This window comes from Solanum pennellii, chromosome 4, assembly GCF_001406875.1.
Source record: "Solanum pennellii chromosome 4, SPENNV200".
Lineage (NCBI taxonomy): Eukaryota > Viridiplantae > Streptophyta > Magnoliopsida > Solanales > Solanaceae > Solanum > Solanum pennellii.
The window spans coordinates 51437550-51465353 of record NC_028640.1 but is presented as its reverse complement, the minus strand read 5'-3'; the positions used below and the strand labels follow the sequence as shown (position 1 = coordinate 51465353).

Below are 27804 nucleotides of genomic sequence, written 5' to 3'. Positions count from 1 at the left end.
TAAATTTAAATGTTTATTTGTATACACCTAAACCTGAAGTTCAGTTTTCTTTACATTTATTTTGTAAAATAAAATTCAAATTAAAAACCAAGAAGAAACTCATTTAAAAAAAAGACAACTCCTGAAATTAGACGAGACCTTAAGATTAGAGAGGATATCTCTCTCTTATTTTAAATGCAAAATTGACATGATATAGAACATTAATATTACTCTCCCTGTCCCAATTTATATGACACTTTTTGTTATTCGAGAGTTAAATAATTTAAGTTTGACTGACGTGTGAAATCTTTAATTTTTAAAAAATAAAATTCATATATTTGTAAACTACGTAAAAAGTACTATAAAACACAATAATTGACAATCCAAAAATAACTAAAAGATATAAAAAAAATTACTATAAAAAAATAACATAACTTAAAACGAAAGAAATAATTAATAACAAAGTTAAAATAAAAAACATGTGTTATCTATATTTTCCGTACATATATGGGGTAAAATAGAAAGGCAAAAAGGTGCTCATGGTATGATGGCATGGGGATGCAATTTACAGCAGAAAACCTCTTAGATATTTATTTGGTGACTAGGACATATCCAATTGAAAACAAAGACAAAACAGTAATTTCGGACAAGCGAAACTGTGGGGTCCAGCAGCTCATTGACAACGACTTTATCGGCATCTACCAAATAATAATTGATTAATTAATATATATTATATATATATATTTAGGCAAATATAAAGCTAATCAGAGAGGGTGCCACGTGTATCTTTATATCGGATCCGAGAAATCAAATAGATCCGCCCTAAACAATGCAGCGCCCGTATTTAGATTCACCTCCACGTCATCAAATCTTGTCCTACGTGTCATCTACGTGGCACCTCACCTGGCCTCTTGCACCGTCACGTCACCCACGAAAAAACGTCAGTCAGTATTCTTAAATTTCTTCTTCCTTTCTATCGCCGTTTCTCAACCAGTAAAAAACATACAAAACTCCAAAAATCCCACCCCTTTCATACCCATAAACACCAAACCCTAACCTTATAAGAATGGGATAAAATACCTGTACTAAATTTCCAATTTGTTCACGATTTCAAATTTTTGTTTTCAAATCATACTAGTCTGTTGTCTTTAAGGTAAGTAAAGGTTTTGTGATATGATTCATAATTTGGGAGGATTTCCCGAGTTTATTTTCTGAAATATTGTGGATTTTTATTTGTTTTCTTTTTGTGTGTGGTGGGCTGAAGGCTTCGTTTCTGTCATCTTTTGCATGTAAGGATAGGTTTTTATATTTTTGTTTAAAAAAAAAACAATGGAAAATTAATTGAAGTTTGGATTTGTATGTTGAGTTTAGTGGATTTGTATGTTGAGGATTAGTGGATTTCTAAGATGATGAGATGTAGTATTTTACATGTAGTAGTGAAAAGTTGTTTTTGTTTTTAAGATCTTGATTGTTTGACTTGAATATAGTTGAGCTTTATGTTGCTTTCATTTCAGGTTGCCTAAAGCAGTTCAAATGTAATTCATTTCTTTCAAAATTTAATGAGATCTTTGTTACTTATTTTTTAAAATTGAAGTTTACAAAAATGGAAGCTTTTTGATCCTCGATTAGGCTCAAGTTCAAGCTGAAGTTCTCTAAATCCATTAAAGCTGCTCTTATTCTGATGGTGGGGTTTACAGTGGGGGTGTGGGTAAATGACAGAGCATAGGCGGATCTAGGATTTGCGTTTTATTGGGTTCAACATTAAGGTTCCTAGCAATGAACCTATTATATCTTCAAAATTATGGGTTTATAACTACTATTTGTTTCAATTTTATGGATTCTTACATATAAATTTGTGTGAAAATACTAGGTTTGAGGTAAACCCTGTGTAGGTATGACACAGCTGCCCCCGGATGAGAGGAGGTTGTTATTGAGTGCATACTGCATAAGGTCGAGCACTCTCGATCTAGGTTTTTGTTGGGGTTCCATTTCGTTGAAAGAGGGTGCTTTTTCATAGTTTAAGATGCGTGCAAATTTTTGTGTAAGAAAAGCACTTCGGTAGGATATTTGAGTACATAGCTTCCATGTATGTTTCATTATCACTTGCTTATAACTAATATGTTGACGTGCATGGATTTTGGTTTAGGCCTCGTTGAAGAGCCGTTTCATTGAAAGGTTGGTACTTGAAGACAACGGTATGTGCAATTTTTCTTCTAAATTAGAGGTTTGTGCGCCAACTCAATCCGCTGCCTTATTCATTATTGGACTTTTTGAATCTGGTTGATGAGGAGCGTTCGGATGGACTCAATTGGTCCCCCAACTAAAAGGTTGGTGGAACTCAATCGTCATAGCATACAGGATGGTCAGAATGGTGTAAGGGATGGGATTACTGGTGATGGACAGGGGCTTTCAGAAGAAGATGAGTCAAGGATTAATGAGGATGTCGAAGGCGGGAATGAAACACAGAGGGATTTGTTACAAGTGCAGGCTGTTTTACAGACACAGCAGCAACAGCCCCCAGGGCCTTTGGTTAGGTGGGAGCGTTTTCTTCCTCTTAGATCCCTCAAGGTTCTGCTGGTAGAAAATGATGACTCAACTCGTCATGTTGTCAGTGCATTGCTGCGAAACTGCAGTTATGAAGGTTTGTTGTTATTTATTTGTTTCATCAATAATTTTGTGAGTAACTCAACACAGTGAGTTTTTCTTCCATCCAAGCGTTTGGTGTGTGTTCCATATACATGTCATTTATACACTTAAATATGCATATACAATTTCATATTAGCTTTCTACCTGAATTTTGGCAGTTCATTTTTTTCCTGTTAATGATTTTACATATTTCAGGCCATTCTCATGCTGAACTATGATGTTACAGCTGTTAGTTTTGAGTTCAATGTTTTATTAAGTTGTTGGCTTTAAAGATAAGTGAAGGTGTATATTTCTAAAAGATATACATTTACCAGTTTCAGGAAAAAAAGAAAATATACATTAACTTTTTTGTCAAACATACAGTGAAACTAAAAGTCATACTTCGTTTTCCTTGCCTGATGCTTCTAGCTGGAGTATTTCCTGAATGGAAATACTGGAAAATTTTACTACTTGCTCTAAAATTTACTTGACCTTACTATGAGGGCAAAAAGAGTTCTGATATATCTAGTATTAAAATAAGAAACACAGCCAGATTGGATCCCAAATAATTTGATTCGTACTATAAGTAATCGACCAACAGGAAAAGTTTACTGTTTGTGCAACTTATCCCAGTCTGTATCCAGTCCCAGTCCTTATCCAGTTGTCTGCTCAATTTTAGAGAGGGTATTTTGACCGTATTCCCATAGAGAAATATGAAACAATCCAACTAATTAATCTTCATGCATTTAATTGTTCTAAAAAATTTGGATTCTTGTCTTATTAGACTTCCATATTGCCTAGTCAATCCAGCCAAAAATTTATATCATGGATGCAGTAGGCATAACCTTGGTTTAACAAACAGTGTGGTGTTTAGGGGATCCTATTGTTATGATTGCAGGCGAAACAGTACAAAGATCTTTTCTGTTCTTCCATTTCTCAACTCTCTCTTTGGTCCAACTCCATGCATCGCATGGTATCTTAGCCTTTTGGATTTTTATGATCAAGTGGCAAGGTGATGTGAAATGTATTTTGAACTTTTGGGGATCTTGGGAAAGACGACCTAGAAGACCTTTCATAATTTACAATACCTTTGTAGCTTTATTTTATAATTTTTGAGTTTTAGCCAACTCCAACATCCGTATCCATACCGTGATCCGTACCTCCTAATCTCAAAATTTAGATTTGCTGAATCTGATCGTCGGATTCGCATCTGCATTGGATATCTGCACCCGAGTCCAAGCAACTTAAACAAGAAATATGTTAGATCCAACAACAATAGGCCTTTAAGCATAGGTAGCTAATCAAAAAGCAAAGGAGGGCTATTGAGCCAGGCTTAGAAAGCCTATGAAATCTACAAAAGAACCTACATGGAGCATAATTAGTCCAACTAAAGAGCAGTAACAATCATGTACCCTTGAGAATGAGATGGGAGCTGGAATTCCATCAAAATATCTTCTATTCCTTTCTATCCAAACACCCCAAAAAAATCCGACTAGGGATCATTTTCTAGATGTTCTTGACGGCTTTGCTGATTCTGCATGAATTCCAGCTTTCAATTGCTTCCTTTATAGTCAAAGGTAATGCCTAAGAGAGGTAATAATATGAAGTTCCCTGGAAGTATATCATAGAAAACAAGTTCCAAATCGCAGTACATGTGAATGAATAAATTAAAGGAGATGTAACGAATACAAGGTCGAGCCTAACACATCAGATCGGAGCAGGGCCGTACACGTAAATTTGGCATAGTGAGGGAGCTTATAGTAGCCCTTAGCCCTTAATCTTAATCAATTTCATTGATAGTATTGGTGCTTGTCTAATCATGAGTCACTTCACATTTACCTATTCGTATGAATTAAAGAATACTTTTTAAGTTTTTTTTTTTGTTTGAGCTATATCTTATTATTAATCTTTTAATAGATTGCATCCCTTGAGGATATGAGGAGACGAAAAATCAAAAAGATATAGAAATACAATGTTGTCAGGCTTATTCGAGTTGATTATATGTATATCTAGATTTTTTTTCTAGATGAAGAGAAGACTGAAAAGGTTCTTTTTATAAAGTTAATGTTAGAAGATTTATTATATGTTTCCTACGTTTCTTAGTTCTAGACCAATTTCTTGTAGATAAATGAGGTTGCAAGGACAAAAGATTATGTACTATTGCACTTGATATCTGAGGTGATGAAACTCACAACATAAAAAAGAATGATTTTTTTAATGATAAGTGTAACCCACAGCCGCTACCCTTTTGGGTGCACACATGGTAAAACCCCCGCTCCTATGCAATAACTCGCAAACTACATAGGCGAGGTAACCCACACTAGGCAAGCCCGATGCAACGAGCTCGACCCAAAAGACAAACCTCTTGCTTTCACTAGCAAGGGGTTTTGAACTTGAGACCTCCAACATGGAAGTCCAAAACTCAAACCACTTGGCCACCCCGAAGGTTAAAAAAGACAAAAATTTTAAGAGAGGAAAAGAGTGTAAATAGTATAAACACGAAGGACTCTGGGGGTCGTTCGGTAGAGTGTAGTAGGAAAAATAATGCATGCATATTAGCCTTATGTATAATTAGTACCTTGTCATTAGTTATACATTCGATTGTGTATTAATGTGTGCCTTGCTAATACTATGGATTTATAGGTATCAACAATGCGATGGTTTTAATGCATGCATTAGAATGATAAGACCCATTACCCCTCAAGACCTATTTCTTTTACATCTATTCAACCATAATAATTAAATCTCTAGAAATAATTTTTTTATGCAATGCATGCTACTTTTAGTGCATCAAACCAACAATGCATAAAAATACTCTTATGTATAATTAATGCAAGCATCACTAATACATGGCTAATGCAAGCATTACAAATGCACTCTATTTAACATTATTTTTATGTTCTCTACCAAATAACCCCTTACTGCTAAACATGAAAGAACAAAGATGGCTTTGACTTTAAACCCAACATTATAGGACTATTTAAGCCTATTGTCTCAAAAAGTAGAAAACCTACAAAATATATAATTTTGTACAAACGATACTCAATCTGCTATATACACAAATGAACCTCATGAGTGCTTCAAGCATAAATAAGTAAAGCTATTCCTCAATTATAGAAAGTTCATCTCTATGCTTTTAAAGCACTTCTATTTCTATATCTCCATACGATCCACGTAAATGCTAGTGGAGCAACATTTCTTCGTCTTCCTTTCAACGTTTCATAGTTTTAATTGAACATTAACTCTTCCATGAATATTGGCATCACTGTATACATTACAAACAACTCATATTTCCCACATAACCTTGAGACCCCTAACAATGAAAAGAGAGATTGTCCACAGGAAGCACCAACTAATGTGCTAAGTTGCTCACACTCTTCAAAAATTGTTGTGACACCTGCGTTAGATGCTTTAAAAATGAACTACTTATGAAGAACCCAACATATATCCAATTACATTTTTGAGCAGTCCGAGCAACATAGCCAATGTATATAATTTTCATCCTTACTAAATTTTGGTTGTCAATATCTCCCTCTTGTTGCAACCTCCTCTCTTACTAGGAGTTTTTCATGATATGACTTGACAAAAAACACTCCATTGTTCCCCACTTCCACTTCCATATGTTGCAGTTATCCTATGGTGTTCCTTGTTCATAAAGAAATTCAGTCAGCTTTTAGAATCCTACGTTTTTATAATCTTGAAAGTTCCTCCAATTCTTCAAATCTGCCAAAACCTCTCCATTTTGTGCCCTATGGCCCTGATGGACTGTAATTTCATTTTGCCTCGAAATTTTGATAATGTTTGAAATTGTGAGTCTCAAAGTATTCCTTTCACAACCGTGCCCCAAAAACTAACTTTTCCCCATCCTGACCTTGAATGAGACATAGTCGCCTCACCCCTGCTTTGTGAATATTTATTCCCTTGAAAGTAATATCAACGTAATTATTTTGAAAGTTAGCAAGACAGTACCAATCTTCTTCAAGGGAATAACAAAGTCTTGTGTTATTAGCATTGCCGCATTTCTTTTCAAATTACACGGTAATTGTTAAGGTTTTTATGTAACTTAAGAATTTTCCGTTAAAAGAAAGAAGCCTAGTCTACCCTTCGAGGTGGCCTAATGGTCAGGCTTGGAACTTCCATGTTGAAAGTCTCATGTTTGGACCCCTTTGCTAACAAAAGCAAGGGGTATTGCCTTTAGGGTCGAGCTAGTAGCATCGAGTTTGCCCAGTACGGATTACCTCTCCTTGTAGTTTACAAGTTATTGCATAGGAGCGAGGGTTCTATTTTTGTGCTCTCTCAAAAGGGTAGCGGATGCAAGTTTCTGTTGTTATAAAAAAAGAAGTCTAGTGTTTGAGTATGGTTCTTTATTTTAAACTAAGGTGAGCTAGATTAGTAAGTAGTGTACCACATGGGAAGAATCTAGTATAAGCATATGATGTAAAAAAGAATATAAACAATCGAAATAGTTTATTTTCACCACATGGGAACAATCTAGTATAAGCATATGATGTGAAAAAGAATATAAACAATCGAAATAGTCTATTTTCAATGCCTATGGGAGTGGTTAGTGGTCAATGAAGTGGTTGAGAATCTTCAGGTCTCAAATTCAAAACTTAGCGGAGACAAAAAACACTAGGTGATTATTTCTATGTCCTAGCCTTGGTGGATAGAGTTAATGGGTATTGGTTGTTGGTGGAGGTGACATGTATTACATGGAATTAGTCAAGGTGCGTGAAAGTAGATGTGAACACCATAGTCATCCAAAAAGAAAGAAACAGACTAGTTTTGAATATTTTAGCTCAGTGCACATATACTAGTTTTTCTTTTGTCACTAGAGCTACCGTTTTAACAAAACTAACTTGGACTTATAGTTTTGTTTCCCTCGTCCATCGGAACTTCTTTAGCTGCTTGTTCTAGCATAGACATATGTAACAAAGCTAGCAATACCTTTTTTTTTTTTGTATAAATTGCATCTTCTTGATGTATGAAACCTAAGTTGCTTGGACTCATCACTTTTGGTGTCGTACCCATGTCGAGACAACATGGGCGCGTGTGTGGGATTAGTGCCCAATTTGGTTATCCAATTTTGGTTACTTTGACCAAAATCGATGGTGAAGTCTGGCCAGTTTTAATTTTTTGTAATCAATACAAAAGCTAGCGTGAAATGTAAGAAAATAAAATACCTATTATATAGAAATTCCTATTTCACTCTTCCTTTAATCTCCTTCAAGAGTTCTCCTCACGTTCTCCATATAATATCTCATAATTTACGTTTTATAACTCCAGTTTTAGACTTTTTGATTATTATTAGGTCAATCCCCGCACCGGTTCTCATACATGGATCCATATACCCAAATTTTAAAAATTAGATCACGAAGGATTTGACCTCTAGATCCGCACTTGTATTCGACACCCGCACCCAAGTCCAAGCAACTGAGCATGACACAACTTCATTAAAATAATAGAACAATTGAAATACAACTTGGAATGCAATTAAAAATAAGAATAGATTGGTGTTTCGTTGATTCCTAAAGTGAGAAGCTCCTCCTCTAGGCAGCATTGCTTACAAAATGCTAACTATTGTCATATCCTGTCGCCTACTAAAGAACCTCCACTCATCACCTATGATGGTTGACACCAAAAATTTGACGCTAGAAGAATTAATTGGCTGTTGCAATGATGAATCTCCACAAATCCAAAGATCACAAGATGTAGCAACACCAATTTGAGAGTGATAGGCTCATAAAGGTACTGAATCTCGCAAACAATGCTTAGCATATGGACAAGAGAAACTAGACCAATAACAACTACAATAATCATTTCCTTCAAAATTCTAAGTAACTTCAATGAACCTAAATTAAGCAAAGTCCAAGTTTAGCGCTTATTTGGATGTACTTATAGCTTTTGGCTTTTAAGTGAAAGCTAGAAGTTAGGAATTCTAACTTAAGCACTTCTGGCTTAGTTTTGTCTCTTTGACATAAAACAAGTGCTTGAAATCAGCTTTTTGTTTTATCCAAACATTACAAAAGTGCTTAAAAGCTATTTTGGCTTTAAATCACTTAAGTAAGTCAATCTAAATAGGTTCTTAGTTGGGTGCTAACAAATCAATAACCTAGAAACAACAATTGCAAGCACCAGGTCAAAAGCAATCACCGCACACCAGTCTTATAGTGGTCTCGAAGGAATTAACAAAACCTCTTCCTCGAGAGTTTCAAACTTTTTTTGTTGTGGCGATCCACATCATTCTTAATTGTGAAGAGATATGGACTTAAAGCCTAACTTAACCCCAAAAGTTAACTCATGAGTGGAGGATTGTTTAAGATCATATAAGGAGTTTATGTTCCCATTCCATAAACATGTCGGGCTCAAACAATTCCCCCCGACACACAAACTATGAGGGACTCCAACATTCCCCCTCCCCTCGACACACTCAAGACTTGAAATCTAGAGTGTGGAAAATATAAGACGGGGGGCCAACATCAGAATCAATGAATTGGGATGGGTTCAATTACCCTTATCTCAAAAAAACAATGAATTGGGATGGTCTAACACTCTCTGGCTATGATACCATGTTAAAGAAATAGACATTGAGTTTTACTCAATCCCAAAAGCTAGCTCAAGAAGTGACGACTACTCAAGATCATTTAAGGGGTCTATATTTCTTTTCCACAAATGATGTTGACTGCAACACGCCCAAGATTGAACATTTGAAGTGTGGATTATATAAGACGGGGGCCCAACATAAAGAATAATGAGATGAACTTGACTCTCATACCATATGAAGATATAAAATCTAGCTCATGAAGAAAGGATAGACCAGGACCGTATAAGGAGTATATGTTCCAGCCCTCAAACAATGTGGGGCTCCAACATATATGAAGTGGCTATAGTCTATCTAACTTGTGAAAATCACTTATGGGACACACCTTGGTGACTAGTAATCCAACAGTTTACTTTAAGCTGAACACTATTTTGTTAATCTGGCCAAGGATTGCAGATTAACTATAGTAAGAAAGCTCATCAAGGGTCAATCAAGCACGGAGGTTATAAGGAAAATATTTGTTACTCAATTTCATTTGAAAGAAGTTCAATCATAGAAATGTCCATTTAGACTTCAATAATGTTTTGGACTACAAATATACAATTACATTATATCAAAAAATTCATCCATGTTGGTGATGCTCCTATGAACTTTCTAAAGTGGTCCCCTAATTTCAAACCTGAGATTAAAACATCAATAGCCATTGTTTGGATTTTGGTAAGTCAATTACCTTAGCATTTTTTTTAGATGGGATATTATCTCTAGACTGGTGGAACCAATTGGAAATGCAGTAGCATCGGACCAGACTACCTACTCAAACTTTAGAGGAAATGTGGTCATAATCAAGATTGAAATTGATCTCCTAAAAGCTAGGCTCAATTAGATTTGCTTGATCTAAAAGGTGGGCTATCTTGAAAGAGAGGAATTCAAGATGTTTTGAGAGCTTAGTGACAGTGTGCAGAAAGTTAAACTTAACTGCATTGTTTTTCTAGTTTTTTTTGGTTTAACCAGTATACTCAAAATGACACTATCTCTTTTATTGATGTCCTAGACTCAATCTAGTCCTATAGAATTGAAATTGTGAGTACATTTGTATATAAGGTGTCAATACAACCCATGTATTGTTTTGGGACATAATATAAAGTTACCAAATTCAAAAAAAGGTGGGAAGGAACTCAAGATGGGAAGTGGCTAAATGTGGAATATGAAGCTGCTCGTGATGACTGCAGTCATCACACATTGCAAATTGCAAGAACAGTGTCACTGTAGAATAAAGAATATAATAATCAGGGATGATAATAAAAAACAAGAGGCTGATAAAGGGAAACATCACTGATTCACAGATGATGGTTTCACTATAGTCAGAAAGCAAGAAAGCAACAAAATGAAGATATCAAGCACAAGAAAGAACATGTCCAGAAGACAAAGGATGCACAATCAATTATTTAGAACATTGGTGCCCAGAAGCTGGATAATATGAGGGGTCCCTAAGCAAGCAAATTTAGAGAAAAATAGGAAAACAAAGGTAAAGAAGAACACGCGAAAGGAGCCAGGGGCAGAAAATAAGCTAGGGAGTGATATCGATGTTAGTCGTTAGGTAGTGAGCAACATCCAGTCCAACATACAAAAACAATGTCAAACTAGCAATTATATAGGGAGAAGAAAATTGTGCTTCACTTTCCTCCACCAATTCACTAGAATTTCCGAGGCTTTGACCGCATATATCAGTGTGTTCTAATTCTACTACACAAAAAATTATACTTGAACTTGTTAAAATATCTGAATTGGAAGGGGGTACTTCAAAATTTCTTGTATTCGCTCCTTTGAAGTTGCTTGTTCTCTTAAACGATTGCTTCTTGGTAAGGGACTATCAACATCCACTGCTTTATTGCTTTTCAACTTATTGGAAAACGTAATTCATGGTCTTCTTGATCTAAATTTCTTGTTGGAATATTCTACATGCATGTTCAATTTCTTTTGATGACAAAGGAAACCCGCAGTCGCTACCCTTGAAGTGTTCACGAGGTAAAACCCCCGCTCCTATGCAGTAGCTCGCAAACCGCACAGGAGAGGTAACCCGCACTAGGCAAGCTTGGTGCGATGAGCTCGACCCAAAAGGCAAACCCCCTTGCTTACGCTTGCAAGGGGTTTTGAACTTGAGACCTCCAACATGGAATTTCCAAGCTCAAATTACTGGGCCACCCTGAACGTTCATTCATGTTCAATTTTTGAAACCTTGATTTATCATTTTCTTCATATGCTAGTATTTTCTTGACTCCTACTGAACCCCCTTTTTAATATATCTCTTGGAGACACTTCATTATAAGTATTGCAAAGTTAAACGCCTGAATGGCTCCTAGTTATTCTTTCCTCTATTTATGTGACTCTTTCCTTTTTAATTAGTCTAAAAAAGAATAACACCTTATATGTTTTGAAATAAATTAACTTTAAGCTTCTCATTTACCTTTAAATAGATTATTTATAATCATAAAAAATTATATGACTCCTCATAGACCACAAGTTTCAAAAGTGAGTCTTTCTTTCTTAAATTTTGTATAGTCAAATGAACAATCTAAAATGGGAAGAGGGGTAGTTAAAAAAAGGAGAAAGATGAGTACTTTTTATTGGTAATTATATGATTTCCACCTCTTTTATATGAACTTGCTATGTTTCCTCTATCAAAATAATTGGGTTATATGAACTTGCTATGTTTCCTCGATTAAAATAATTGGGTTATATGAACTTGCTATGTTTCCTCGATCAAAATAATTGGGTTTCCCCTTTGTCTATTGTCTAACTTGAAATGTCAAGATTAATAGTTGACAATCATTTCCGTCATACCAACTTTACCAAGCACATAAACAAGAACAATTTAATTTGCGATTGGTCCTAAATATTGGCCTAGACAAGTATCGTCCTCATCAAGGATAGATTGCATGAAACACATGTAGCATTTTCTGGTCATCAGAAGTCCGTTATCTTGAATGTTTTCTCGTCCTTGAGCAGAGAACTACGCCATCTCAATGGAACACCTCTAGTAGACCATTTAATTTTCGGAAAAAGGATAAATATGCTCTCGAACTATCGTAAATGGTATGCGTATACCCTCCGTCATACTTTTGGGACATTGGTGCCCCTGCTGTCCAAAAATTAGAGCATATATGCCCTCCACTCTAACAAAAGACTAAGTAGGGACACGTAGCACAATCTTTTTTGTTGATAAATGTCGGATCGGTGGATAAGATTATGACACGTGTATGTCTGTTAGTATAAAGAGTATATTTGTTCTAGTTTTTGGATGGCAAGGGCATCAATGTCCCAAAAGTATGACGAACGGCATTTACATACTATTTACGGTAGTTCGGGGGTCTACTTGTCCTTTTTCCCTTTAATTTTTTTGATTGTTAAGCATACCTTACAAAATATCATTTGCCTAAAATTTTATACACTAATTTCACCCCTGTGATCTTTGACTCATTGTACACCAACATAAAACACGTTCATAAATAAGCATGATTGCAAAATGCCAACCACTTTAATATCCTCACGCGTATTTGTGTTCTCGTACCGTAAAGTAAACTACAAGTTGCTAAGACTTGGACCTAGATCAAGATTAGCCTTTTCACTCGAGTGTTGATATCAAATCCAACTCTATTTTCTCTTCTTTTGCTATACCGAACTCAGTCTCATTGCATGTTTTCTTCAAACAACTTAAAAACCCATTTGAGAATGAATCCCTAACCTACCGGTAAAGGAATAAAACAAAAACAAAGGAAACATATAGGGGAGGCGGTGAAAAGATAAAAAGATTGAAGACAACTTCTACTCCTATGTGTTTTTAACCTTTAGTTACTAAATCTTGTCTTTCTCTATTTTGCTTGTGTGATATGTATACTTGGTCACAAAGAAATATTATGCTTGATCGAGCATATGAGAATCACCTAAAACCACATTTAAGCTTTTATACTCTTTGTAATTTATTCTCGTATGCCTTATTTTATCGACTTTACCCTACTTCAATTCAGTAAAGCCACTAGACGGTCACAACATTTCATAAATTTACCATTTCAACTTCGGCACAATCATGTCCCACTAAGCTTTCATGTGCTAAATAAAATGAGAAGGGTAGAGACAAGTAGTATGCACACTACCTTTAGTTTAAAATACCATGCAAAGTTAGAATTGCCTCAATAAATACTGCAATTCATATCTTGTACCATAAGGTTATTAACAGGTTTGATTCACTAGATTAAATCAACTCAAAATACCACCTAATAAAGCCCCATTCAAAGTTTATAATCTTGGCGAATCATCAAAGCTAAGAAGACATTCAAGGAAGTTATGACAAAGAAGCCAATCTACCCAAAATAGAAACATATACACATATAGACAAACACAAAACATATTTCAAATATATTTTCACTTACCTTTGTGATAGGCTTAACTTGTAAAAACGTTATAAATGAATAGAGATCTTCAAAAAAGACCGTTAATTTCACATGTGTATAAAATGCTTTCATTGAAATATATTTTCATTATATCAAATTTATAAGATCAAAGGCTATAGTCAAACGATATAAAACAAAATATTTACAAGCTAAATTGTTAAATTCGTAACTTTCAATCTGAATACGAAATAAAATATTTACAAATGTTTATAAGCCCAAATTTGAAATAATATATCTAAACATTGAAAACTATAAACTAATTAAAAATATATTAACAAAGTAGATCATAATTAATATTTTTTATCTATAAAATAAAATAAAATCATATATATATAAGGCATACGAGAATAAATTACAAAGAGTATAAATAATAAAAATCTCAATAGCAATAATATATTAGCAAATATTTTCAATTCAAAAACTGAAATACATGAGAAAAAAACAGAACAAAAGTCAAAATAGTGCGAGAAAATTGAGTTAGAAGTGACACAAAAGAAGAAGGAAAAAGAAACAGTAGAAGAAAAAAAAGAAGACATACGTATTGGTTGGACTTTGCAGTGGCCAAAAAAGTTTGGTTGTTCCCAAGGAGTGTAGTCGAAAATCCTAAAATTACCTTCTAAATTTTAAAACCCTAAATTGGTCGTCGAACTCAAATTCTGGAAATAAGTCGGGGCCCTTTTACCAAGTCTACCAGATAGAAGATGATAGAGGGCCAACTATCGTTGCCTTGCACAAGACGGTGCCCTTTCACTTCGAGTTCCTTCCTTCGTAGTCAAATATGATGATACGCTTTGGCGATGTTACCTACCAAATAAAAGGCCTGCTAGGTGATCGAAATCGCTCAGGTCAGTGAGGACTCACTCACTCATTTTTTTTATAAAAAAAATACAGAAGGCCATGCCTTTCTCGCCTCTCGCATTTAACTTCTAACTTTTAAAACCCTAAATTGGTCGCTTTTTTTAAAAAAGAAAATACAGAAGGCGATGGCTTTCTGGCCTCTTGCCTTTGTTGCCAAGATGTCACCTTTTGAAGATTGTCTTGCACAAAGCTAAAAGGCGATGAAGGGTCGCCTTGCCTCTCGCCATTGATGACGAGGTGATCACCTTTATCAACATTGTTTGAAAGTTCATCATTCATCAAGCAATTGTCTTAAGGCGTACATAAGCAAAAATATATTGTGATATTGGCTCTTCTATTGCAATATAATGCATTTAGCCATAGCAAGGCTAGAGTCTTCAAGGGTTTCATCTCCTTGTATAGAATGTTTTTGTTTGAGTCTAAAATAATTCAATGGTTACTTTGTACCTAATGTTCTCCTCGAAAAAGATACTTTTGACATAATATGAAGCTTTAGGAAAGAGTGATAGAGGTATCAAGCGTAGCCTTACGGACAATACAAGAGTAACAAAAAGTTAGGTTGGATTTGTGCATGGTGGATCTACAATGGAGGTTGTATTCTTGCTAAGAAATTGATGGAGATATATCGCTAAAGGAATAATATGTACATATAGTGTTTATTGACTTAGATATAACATAGAGTACCAATGGAAGTCATTTGGTCGGTGTTGTGGAAGAACAAAATTCATATTAAATATATATATGGAGCCGCCATTTGTTCAAGAGATACAAATGTGTGATTACACCTTGGATTGACATTAGGATCAATGAGGAGCTGAGCCTAATCAAGTTGAGCTCAACTAAGTCTTTACTGTATCGAGCCGAGCTGTTTTTTTAAGTTTTAGTTGTGTAGTGCTACTTCATTAGAAAATTAAATTTATGATGAATTCGTTTGAAAAATATAACCATTGCTAGTTTAATTGGTAATTGTATTTAACTTAATTTAATTATATAAAATGTTACTCTAAATTAAAACTCAAATCAAATGACCTTAATTTAATACTAAACATTGAATAGAACTCTCAGGTTAAAAAAAAAATTAAGCGACAACAAATTCAAGAAAAAACCTACACAATGTTGTATTTCTAAGAATTCTCATTTTAGTTCCACCACAAAAAAAATTCTTTCAAAATTTGAAGGAAAACTAAAGCAACTATCTTCCTTCAATTACTATCAATTTTCTATCAAATAACCATGGAATATAGCTAACTTGGAAACTATATTTTTTTAAAAATTTGCGGGAGAGGAGAAAATTTTGTAAGTAAATTTGGAAGATTAATATAAAGTAATAATTTGTAGAATCAACGTAAATTTGAAAGATTTAGTGTATAAAATCAACATATAATAGTCCTCCTATCTTTCCTTCACAAAACAAAGAAGCTGAAATAGATAGTTAAAACGGATTACTTTTAAGTGAAATCACATTACAAAAAATAAAATTTGACGAAGAGAATGACGAATAGAAGTTAGAGTTGCAGAAAAATAATAGAATCACATGCTTAAGATAGAAAACTAACAAAAAGAAAAGAAAATACAAAAATGGAAGAGGCCAGTCATTGAAATTAAAAGAAAGGACAAAAATTGTGTAAAACATTATTTGATCATTTAATTTTTGTTTGGTCATTTATGCCATGTAAGTACTTAAGGGTGTCTTAATTCTACTTTTAGGGGATCATAGGATCCTGCAAAGTAAGTGTGTTATAGCAAATTTGGATATAGTTCAAGTGTTTTAAGACATTTTCCCTAACAATATAAAAAAATTAATTGCATCAAATTAATTAAAGAAGTAATTATAAATTATGATAATAATTATTAAATAGACATTTTACTAACTTAATTAAGACTAGTGGATAACTTTTAGTTTTAAAGTAATCATTAACTGCATGACCAGAGCGAGTCAACCGAGGCCTGACCTTTAATTGAACTTTAACCGAGCCGAGCCCTGAGTCGACTCAGCTCTATGCCTATGCCTACTTAAATAGCACTATGAGATCCCATAGTGCATGCTATTTGTTGATGCAGGCAAGGTATCAATCAAAAGCTTGAACTGTGGAGAAACTCTAGAGAATAAGCAAAAATAAAACTGAATACAAATATAGCTGCATTAAGCAATTTTAAATGATTAAGGCAATGTAAGAAAAGTGAAGTAGGGGTGATATAGATAGGAATGCAGTACGTAATGCAAATAATTCAGATATCTTATACACGATTAAAATAATGCGACCTCTTCATTAATGAATATTAGTTGCCAACAAGTACCCTCATCGTTGTAATTTGTATTCGTTTGTTAAGCCTTGTTGAATGACTAACATTTCAATCACCCATTCTATTGCATGTTTCTTTCGTGTGCTAATAGGTAAGCACTGGCTTCTTAGATCTTCTTCACTCGCCTTTATATTCCTGTAGTTGCTAGGAGTTAGATGCTAACACAATGTTTATTTGTAATGTAGAAGCAGTTTTTCCCTGTCTATATTTTTTGATGAAGAGCAGTTTTTTCCTTATCTAATATATACCCTTCAAAAGATGAATGACCAAATATTAAACATAGTTGTCATACAAGAACAAAATCCTAAATAATGTGAAAAAGCGTGTGCTTCAGTCCCAGAAACGACAAGCGTGCTTTTTATTAAAGCGAGAAATAAGCTCGCTTTTAAGAGATAAGCGCTAACTAGGTTTTCTTTAAGCGTCCCTCCTTCATCAACTGCTGCTGGATTCTCTGTAAATTTACATTAGTTCTTTTTCTCTTTCCGTTCTTTGCTCCACAAGGTGAGTAGGTTTTTTTTCTTTTCAATTTTCTGTTTACTCTTTCTTTTTATATCTTCTGATTTAAGATTCCTCTGTTTGTAATGTTACTGTGTATGTTTTATTTTTCTCTTTTTTTCTGTTCTGCTCTATATTTTTTTTCCTTTGTGTTTTTGCTGTTCTGTGACTGAGTCAGTGTTCTGGTTTTGCTTCTAGTAAGTTGTATTTTCTTATTCAATATCTATTTCTAGTATCTATTATTTACTTTTTAATCTAAGAATTGAAAGATTTTCTTAATATGTTACCTGTATTGAGTTCTTGATTATTTATCTATGCATATTTAATACATTTTATTTTTTATACTACATAACACTTTATTTTAAAAAGTGTGTGCTTCGGTGAAGCGAGCTCTTGTTGCTTTTTTCCGCTTCTCGCTTCCCAGAACACTAAACTTCATTTTCAATGTTCTACCTGAGAAAACTTGGTAGCTAAATTGACACATAATGATCATGATAAAGAGTAGAAAACAAAAGTAACTACAATTACAGTGATATACATACTGGGCAACAGTGTATTTGAGACAGAGAGAAGACTAATAGGACAACCCGATTTCGTCATCGTATTGTGGACATTTATATAGAGCAGTGAAGAATGTGAAAACTTTGTGGGGAAAAGTTAATACATGGGAAGATGGAAAGTAGAAATAATCAGTAAAACTAAGGTTATTCACATTGCTGTTAGTAAGGAATTTAAAATGCTGGTATTTAATTTACAATAGTGAAAATAAACTGCACATGTTTAGGGAGGAGTAAAATTTGGAGCCTTGGGGTCGTTTGGTACAAAATTAATAACACAGGATTAGTAATCCAGAGATTAGTTATGCAGGGTTTATTTTTATCAAGTGTTTGGTTCATTATTTTTCACCTCATCTTGTGTTTGGATTAAAACTCTAAGAAAAGCTTCTTTCGAATTATACCCTTGAATTATTTAGGAAACTGGGTCAAGGTAGATAAGTACCGGACAAAATTATTTCTTTATGGCTTTCTAACTAGCTATAAGAGGAACAATTTTGTTATCATGTTTGCTATTTTTTCACTTGAATTATTTGATGATAAATAATTGTCATCTTAATAAATTAATCACTTACAAAATGTCATTTTTCAATTCTAAAAAGATAAACCATCTCTTTCAAAATTGAAAAGACGGTCGACAATGGTAAAATAAAACGAACCATCTACATTTACACATAAAAATTGCAAGTTGTAGATTTAACATGTATGTATGTTTTAAATTCTTCAAAATACAAATAATTTTTTTTCCGAAGAAATACAAATAATTAGAAAAACAAACACAAATATATATATATATATATATATATATATATATACTCACATTTCAAATTTGTATTGGATTTATTTAGTGACAAACAACTCTCTAAATAATTTGTAAGCTTATTTATTTAAATAAATTTACTAGTACAAATATAAATCATAAAATCAAGAAAAAAAACAAAATAATTAAAATGATTTGAGGGATATTTTTGTCTTTACATAGACTTATCCCATGGTATTATATCCTATGCATTACTAATACCTCCAAATGGAAGGTATTAGTAATACATCCTATAATACCATGTAGGAGTATAACTAATCCATGTTGATTAGTTATACACAGGCCCAAATTCCTACCAAACATAGTACTAAATAATACCTTGCCTAATGCATGGATTATTTTTTCTAATGCGGCCTACCAAACGACCCCTTAAAATATTGATGTAGGCAATTAATTTATAATGATAAAAATAGACTGCACACTATTTAGGAAAAAAGTGAGTGTGGAGCATTAAATAAGGCTGCTGAACTTTTTATCTACTCACCCTTTATGTAATTTAAAAATACTATTATTAAATTAGATATATTATCAGGATTTGATTCAATGCAGTCCAAAATGCATTACTGCTTCTGAACGTGTAATTCTATGTTCGGGTAATTAAAATATTACTATCTAATATTCAATTAATTAGATGTCTGATAACATTTGATTACAACAACGGAAAAATCGTGATCCCACTTTGAAGGTAGTAACTATCGGGTCTGTATAAATGATTATGTGCCAATGAAAAATATAGTGAACTTCGAATATTTCTATTGCAAATAATATTACTATGAGATTAGCTTAAATGGAACAACATAATGTATGAGACGAGCAGCGCTTAAACAAAAAGGCCCTAAAAGGGTTCTTCTTTATATTTTACATAAGCCCTAAAGTAGGTAACAACGAAAGCCGAACTCAGCTGAGTGGGTTTTGGATTGCCCCTTTCTATCTTATTAGTCAAACCTAAACATCCTTATTTAAAAAAACAGAGCTAACACCCTATCTATAGTAAGAGCCTTTTTCAATTGAATCTCCCACTTGATTCCGGACAGTCAAATAGAAAGACTCTTTGTTAGCTCTTCGTGCCTCCTTGACTTCTTAAACTGAACTAAGACTGTCCAACTAGAGTATAGCCGGAAGTAGCTCTTTTTGGAAAAAACCGTTTTGTTATTAATAGACTAGGAAGGGGGAAAAAAATAACTGAAAGAAAGCCAATCAATTAGTTATTCGTCAAAGTTTCATTTGTTCAATGACCAGAATTAAACGAGGATATATAGCTCACAGACTTATAACAAAAATTCGTTTATTTGCATCAAGCTTTTGAGGGGCTAATTCAAGGCTTACTAGAACTATTATTCAACAGAAAATAAGAGCTTTAGTTTCGGCTCATCGGGATAGGGATAGGAAAAAGAAAGACTTTCGTCGTTTGTGGATCACTAGGATAAACGCAGTAATTCACATTCATATATCCAAACCCAACTTGTTTCAGATTAAGACATAGTAGTAATTGTAGTATGCATCATAATGTGAAGGTTTTCTTTCCTCAGTGGAAGCTAATTTCTATCGTGGTAATTACAGTACTTGTCCTCCAACTCCCGCTAGTCAAAGGATCTAGATGGAGTAATTTCATACTACAACCTACAACTAATTTATATATACTTGCAGCTCTTTACTTCATTACAAATATTTGCTGTTAGGAAGCCTAAGAAAACATTATGCTTCTTTAGTGCATGTTATTACTTATTCTGCAAAAGGGTGCCCCAAATCATTTGCTTCCATTACTATCTTTTTTCTTTACTTGCTGGGTAAGTTGGGGCTTGCTTATGAACTGAAGCAGGTAAATATGCATAAGAGGATATGTACTAATAACAGGGAAAAAATCTTGTTCTGAGACGGTATTTCTTTTCGAGGGAACGTGGATATCTCTTGAGGCTTTTTGAAACTCAATTGTTTGAGACTAACCAAAACTTGCAGATTTTTGAATCTTTTGATCCATCCTCTGTCTTTTTTATTTTCTTATCGAACGTATTACTTTGGAATATTGGCAGTTATAGCTGTGGGATATGCCCTTGAAGCATGGAGGATTTTAGAAGATCTAACTAACCATGTTGATCTTGTTCTGACGGAGGTGGCCATGCCATTTTTGTCTGGTGTTGGTCTTTTGTCAAAGATTATGAACCACAAAACTCTCAAGAATGTCCCAGTGATTAGTAAGCATCTTTCCTACGTAATTTTTTTGCTTATTCATATTCGGAGTTTTGCTTAATATCTTGAAGATATGATACTTTTAACTGCTCCACCTGATGAGTTTTGTGTGCAGTGATGTCTGCTAATGACTCTATGGGTATAGTCTTTAAGTGTTTGTCAAAGGGCGCAGTTGACTTTTTAGTGAAGCCTATTCGAAAGAATGAGCTTAAAAATCTGTGGCAGCATGTTTGGAGGAAATGCCATAGTGTAAGTTTATGCAGTCATCTTTATTTGTAACTGGAAGTTTTGTAACTGGAAGTTTTGGGAATGCCCTCTTAAACCTCGGACAGTATAATTTTTGGTCTGGAAGCACCTTTTATTTGATAGAATTTTAATGTGTCATTCTTTTATAGCTCTGTTATCTATGTTGTCTTAGAAAGACATTAGAACGAATCGCATATTAAGTGAGACCCATTTTGCTTTGATTTCTCATCCTTTCCTCAGTCAAGCGGAAGTGGAAGTGAAAGTGGTATACAAACTCAAAAGTCGACGAAATCTAAAAGTGTTGAAATGTCGGGAAACAACACTGATAGCAATGATGAAGCTGAGAATGGAAGCTTTGATCTGGACGACAGGGACGGAAGTGACAATGGAAGTGGCACTCAGGTATTCTGTCTTCATGGCTATAGTTTGGCATGGCTTTTCTATTAGTGGTCTCTTATGTTGTAGCAACTTTCCAGAATGTGCCTGTACATTCCCTCTTTATTCACATGGAGGGGATACCACAGTTTCTTCTTCTTTCTAGTTAGTATCTGAAGTTGATGGACTTGAATAATCCAAGTAAACGCAAGATAATATTTTTAGGTGTCAGAATGTTTGTTGAAATTTGGTAGTTTTCACAAATTTCTGGTTATTATGAAGGCATGATCAATACATATATCTATTGTATTAGACAAGTAGTGGCTCCAACTATCCAGCTCCTTGGTAGTTATTGCTTCTGCACAATCCTGCCCACCATGTTTTTTGCGGTAATTTGTTCCTCTCATTGCCACACTACTTCACCCCTTCTCCATTCAGAGCTTTCCAAAATTGAATTTTCTCTTGTACCCACAAACATCCATATGTTGAAGTTCTTTTAATCTATCAGTTAACGACTGTGATAGATTACTAACCCTTTTAATTCTCTATCCATTTGATAAATTATTAGGTAAAAGTTGTCATTTTGTTCTGAAGTACAAAAGATGGAGAAGAGAACAAGTTGTAATCCAACTCTCCTGTTATTATCCAGCAGGTCACTTCCGACTTTATCTAGAAGCCCTGAAACTCCTTTCTCTCCCATCATGACTCATGAGCAACTTAGCCAGACAACAATCAAGATTAGATAGTTTTAGGTCAACAATCCCAGGTTACTTAGACTTATTTACCCAGGTTAGCAATAAACGGACACTAGTTGGAATTACCCAGTCAATTTTAGGTTTGGAATGAGCTTATGCCAGTCAACACTTAAAAATGCTTTCAAGTTGAGTTTATATAGGTTACTTAGAAGTTACTCTGTGAAGGAGAGAACCTTGGCTTAATGGGTAAAGTTATTGCCATGTGACCAGGAGTTCATGGGTTCCAGCTATGGAAACAGTCTTCTGCAGAAATGCAATGGGTAAGGTTGCATACAATAAATCCTTGCTATCTGGCCCTTCCCCGGATTCCACACATCGCGGGGAGCTTTATTGCACCGGGCTGCCCTTTACTTAGAAGTTATTCTGTGTTTGGGTAATTTTAGTTTTTTAATCTCTGGAAAAGAGGAAATAAGTATGGATCTATTCTTTGTGTTGTTTTGTAATTATGTTCCTTAATCTATCTGTTAACCAGACAGAAATGGTGGGAAGTACAGAACTTAAGATTTGGAAGTGGTAGAGAACAACGGGTTAGACCAGAGAAGATGGTGGGCATCTGGGAATCATGTGGAGGGAAATTGGGGAATTTAGGTGAAAGACCAAAAAGCTCCTATTGTAATGAGATAGCATGGGTTGTGTTTAGTGGATCAAAAAGTGTATTGCCAAACCATTACAACCATGTACTAGTTAAAAACTATACACACATATGATTCCCCTAATTCTTTTTTTCCTTGGGATATGCCCTAATACATTGTAGTTAAATAGCTTTGTCGAATGATATGGTCAGCCAATTATGCTGACATAGTTACTGAAATCTCTGACATGATTGTTTTGTATTATGTTAACTGTCTCTGATTCTATACAATAGTGATCATAATTGTTCATCAAAATAATTAGTTGTATTGAGGTAATAGCTCAGACCAATAGTGATTGTGATTAATAAAATTGATTAAAGCAGAAAAAAGTTGCTAGAGTCGTACAATATAATCCAAATCAAGCCGGTTTGTGATCTCGGAGATTCCCTTTTGCTTGTGTGAACCTGTAGGATATCTGACAGTTACCTCCCATCTAGTTTGAGTAATTGCACTACCATTATTCTTGCTCTGGATTTTCTTAGACTCCCATCCCCTCTCTTCATTTAAAACTTGACCATGAAAGGCTGAAACTATCTCTAAAGTCATGCAGGTTGAATTAGGAACATATTCATGGATGGTTCAATTTGGGACAGGTAGAATTGCCTCAAAAGTTTTGATCAATTTGGGCACCTAATATAACCCAATTGATTCATAAGACAACACTCTAAAAAATAGAAATAATATCTACTTGATTAGTCAGGAATATTTTTGTCTCTCAAGTGTTCACGCGCACTCTCTATAAATAAACTTTTAATTTGGTTTTGTGGGTGTGTATCTCTCTCTCTCTATATAATTATGTTGACTCGGGTGGGTTGGTTATCATGACCCATTGTTTGGACAAAAAGGACACTTATCTTGCCTCGAGTGAACTTCCAGCATGGATCCTGAACCATTCAGTCACTCAACATGTTTTAGCCCACTCGTATTTAGTTCTTTATTCATATTTACACACATACCATAAACAAACTAATACATATTGCATAGGTAGCTCATGTCTGTGGATTAGTTAGTGTCTTGATTCTTACGCTAGGTAGGCAGATATGGGCTTGCAGTAAGATTCTTCCATTATAAATCATCTTCTTATTTCTTTTTTGGCAGAGTTCGTGGTCTAAAAGGGCCATTGAAGTCGACAGCCCCCAACCCATGTCACCATGGAATGAATTGGCAGATCCCCCTGATAGCACTTGTGCCCAGGTTATCCATTCAAGACCAGAAGCACTTAGTGCTACCTGGGTGCCTGCAAATGCCACAAGAAGATGCCTCAATGAGAAGGATGAACTGGGTAGGTGGCTCTTCCACGCCCCATGGATAACAAAACATCCTAGATCAATTTCTTTTTATTCTGTTTACTTCTGTTAATGTGTTATTATATAATCTGTTATATTTTTATGATGTGGTTTACATCTCAGGAAATGTTAGAACGGTTAAAGATTTGAACATGGGCGTTGCTAATGTTCCAGAGCTCGAAGGCCTATCAGGTAAAGTTATGGATGGTTTAGCAGCTTCTTTGAAGGACAAACATTTGGAGTTAGATCCTAAAGATAATGAGAATATGGGTAGAAATCTAAAGCTGAACAAGGAAACACGGGAAGATGACCTGAAGGACAAGGATGTTGGTTATATGGGTGACATAACCAACACATGTACGCCTCAAGTAGAAAGTACTGCCAATGAAGTTCCAAATGATCCTTCCAAGATCACAAACATCAAAGAAATTGCCACCTATGACAGTAAAGACATGCCTTCACTTGAACTTAGTTTGAAGCAACTTCGAGATGTTGGAGAGAATGGGACTGGTGTGCAAGAGCGAAATATACTCAGGCATTCAGATCTGTCAGCGTTCTCTAGGCATGTGATTCATCTGTCACTAAAACTCAACAACCTGACCAAAGAAGCTTCAGTTGCTAATTGATTGTCATCACATGCAGGTATAATGCTGCTTCAACTGCTAATCAGGCTCCAACTGGAAACGTGGGCAGCTGTTCACCAGTTAATAATAGTTCAGAAGTTGCAAAAGCAGAATCAATTCATAACTTGCAATCCAAGTCGAGCAGTACCCCTAATCAGCGCTCAAATGGAAGTAGTAACAACAATGACATGGGCTCGTCGACAAATAATTTCTTCATCAAACCAGACACATTAATTGACAAACCAATAAACAAACCTGCAGTCAATGCCCATCCCTGTTCTGCATTTCAACCAGTGCAACATGGACATACTTCTTCTCTTCAAGCAATGGTTCCAGGAACACAAGATACTGCAAAGGCAGCCGTGGGCCAAGCAAGAGCAATGCACCAGAAGTTCCAAGTTCAGCACCACCATCATCACTACCATCACCATCACCACCATGTGCTTAGCTTGCAACAGCGACAACAGCTGCTTAACGCTGATGCTTCGTCTTTGCGAAATGCTGTTGAAACTGCTCCCGATTGTGGAACATCTGACATGGTAGGTACTCCTGTTGAAGGAAATGCTGCTAATTATGGAAGTGCATCAGGAAGTAACAATGGAAGCAATGGGCAAAATGGAAGCAGTGGCCAAAATGGGAGCAGCACTGCTGTAGTTGCTGAAGGAACCAATTTGGTTGCTGAAAATGAAACTGGTGAAAAATGTGAAATTGGAAGTGGGAGTGGAAGTGCAACTAGAAGTGGTGATCACTCGGCTCAAAGAGAGGCTGCTCTGATTAAATTCCGGCAAAAGAGGAAGGAGAGATGCTTTGAGAAGAAGGTAATTGTTATGGTTGCAATATTGTTGAAATTTATTTTAGTTGCTGCAGTAGATTTTACAATAATAAGTTGCTTAGGTTTAGGATGGATTTGAAATTGGACTTTTTATTAGGTTGTGTTAGTTGTTGAGTTATTTTAGCTCTTTTGAATTGCAGCTTTTCTGCATATTATTTGATCAAATTGGCTATTTAAAGCCTTCTTATGCTTAATGAAAAATTTGAGAGACATTTTTCAACTCTTTTTTGCTGCACCATCTTTTAAGAAAAAACCTACAGTGGTATTAAGAGCCTCATTGATCTTACGGGATCTGTGAGTTCTTCTAGAGAAACATTTTAAACCTGCCAAGGCTAACTTTCAACCTATTTTAACCCATCACGCAAGGCTATTTTCAACCAATTTATAACTAATATCAATTTTTAAAGCAATTTTCAACTATGGTAAGTAGTCTCTCTTTCAGTGCCCCCACAAACTTTCACCAATGAAAACTATCAAATTTGGTCGGTGAGAATGAAACCATATTTTGACACCTATGTTTTATGGGTTGTTGTGATGGAAGAAAGATCCTTGCAAACAACTCCTACCAAATCCTATCATTGTCCAGAACAAAAACACTTTCAAAAGAGCTTCCAAACTATAAAATTTTCGAGGGTGGTTTTTAGGCAGAAACCCAACAGAAAAAAAAAAAGAGAGAGAGAGAGATGAAATTTCTTTCCAATTTCAAAAACAGTGAGCAACAATTACCAAATTAAAATTTGAGGAGAATTTTTTAAATTGTAGTAACGAAAGCAAGGGAGGAGTGTTGAAATTTACTTTAGCTACTCCAGTAATTTTAGTTTATGTTTAGGATGAATTTGAAATTTGAACTTTGAACTTTTTTAGGTTGTTTTAGTTGTTGAATTTGAAATTTGATATTTTAACTGTCTTGAACTTTCAAGTACACATTATGTGCTCACATTGACTAGTTAAATCCCTCTTATGCTTAATAACAACATAGAGACTGAGACATTTACGACGCTTTTCTGCTGCACCATAATTCTGTAGTTTGTTGAAATACCACTTGAACCTTCTTTTTAAGCCGTTCAGCATACCAATTCCCTTGTCTTTTTGTTTTTCATTTTTACTATAGTATAGTTTTGCATACAATAACTTGCACATGAAGTCAATGATGCAACTTTGTCTGCTACATCTCATCAGCAAGATCTAAAGTTCTTTGCTGTTCAAATTTTAATTCACAAAATTTAGCTTTTGTTGGGTTTAAAGCTATCGAACAGTCAATTGTTGGCAGAGAAGCAAAACTTGTCTGAATTTTCTTCCCATGTATTTTAGGTCCGGTACCAGAGTAGAAAGAGACTTGCAGAACAAAGGCCACGCATGCGAGGGCAATTTGTGCGTCAAGATGCAGACAAAAGTAAAAGCAACAATACAAATTCCTGACCCCTACCGTTTGAATTGGATGGTTGATGTCAAATGAGTTCAGGAAGCTTTAACTTTGATCGCCTAGGTAGGGAGGAAGCAGTTCGGTAAAACAGCTAAATTTATTTAGTTGAAGCATTGGTGTCTAGTAATAATTACTTATTGGAGATGTTATTAATTGGGGAGTCCTATGAAGACGTCTTTGTTATATAGTCAGTTTGAAGATACTTATTTTGCACTTCTAGATGTTGGGATACCCTAATAAAATTCTTCAGTATGTTGTGCTTTCTGGTGTGTGCTTAAAACTGCTTCCAAAGTCTCTCATGTAACATTTGTTGCATTTTCCTACTAATATCATCCATATCTCATTTTACACTCCAGGAAGTTTAGTTCTCTGATACAGTTTACGTCTGTCCTAAAATTTCTGAAGGGATCCCCAGCAGAATTGTAGTATAACATAAGTTGTGCGGACAGTTCACTTCCGGTGCCACATCCATGTCAGATTCTCTAAAATACACTACTTTTGGAGAATCTGATATGCACACCGACATTTTGGAAGAGTCCCGAGTCACTTTGTATAGGGGGTGTTTGTTTTCGAATTGAACTTCCAGAGCTATTCCGTCTAGTTGGTTTGAAGAGCATGGAAAAGGCCCAGCTGACTGAAAATTTTGTTTCTTCCCCCTTCCAAGAGACTGCATCTTCTACTTCCCTTGTGCTTTGACAGTCCTCCATAATCTTCAACATATCAGCCACTCTATCAACCTCAGTCATTTAGTAGTCTTCTGAAGGAAAAATTCTGACTATTTAAGTTTCAGACTTTTCAATGCTGGCCTCAATAGCATCTGG

General features: G+C 34.9%; 1 protein-coding gene across 1 annotated transcript; it reads left to right on the top strand.

Moving 5' to 3' along the window:
• Nucleotides 1-958: 958 nt before the first annotated feature.
• LOC107017600 (two-component response regulator-like PRR37) lies at nt 959-27247 on the top strand. The gene is made up of 9 exons (XM_015217770.2): nt 959-1132; nt 2126-2620; nt 20655-20816; nt 20927-21060; nt 21298-21459; nt 23918-24101; nt 24229-24667; nt 24748-25546; nt 26872-27247. Exons 2-9 carry the CDS (start codon nt 2263-2265, stop codon nt 26977-26979), a joined length of 2346 nt encoding a protein of 781 aa, XP_015073256.1. The 5' UTR covers nt 959-1132; nt 2126-2262; the 3' UTR covers nt 26980-27247.
• Nucleotides 27248-27804: the final 557 nt, after the last annotated feature.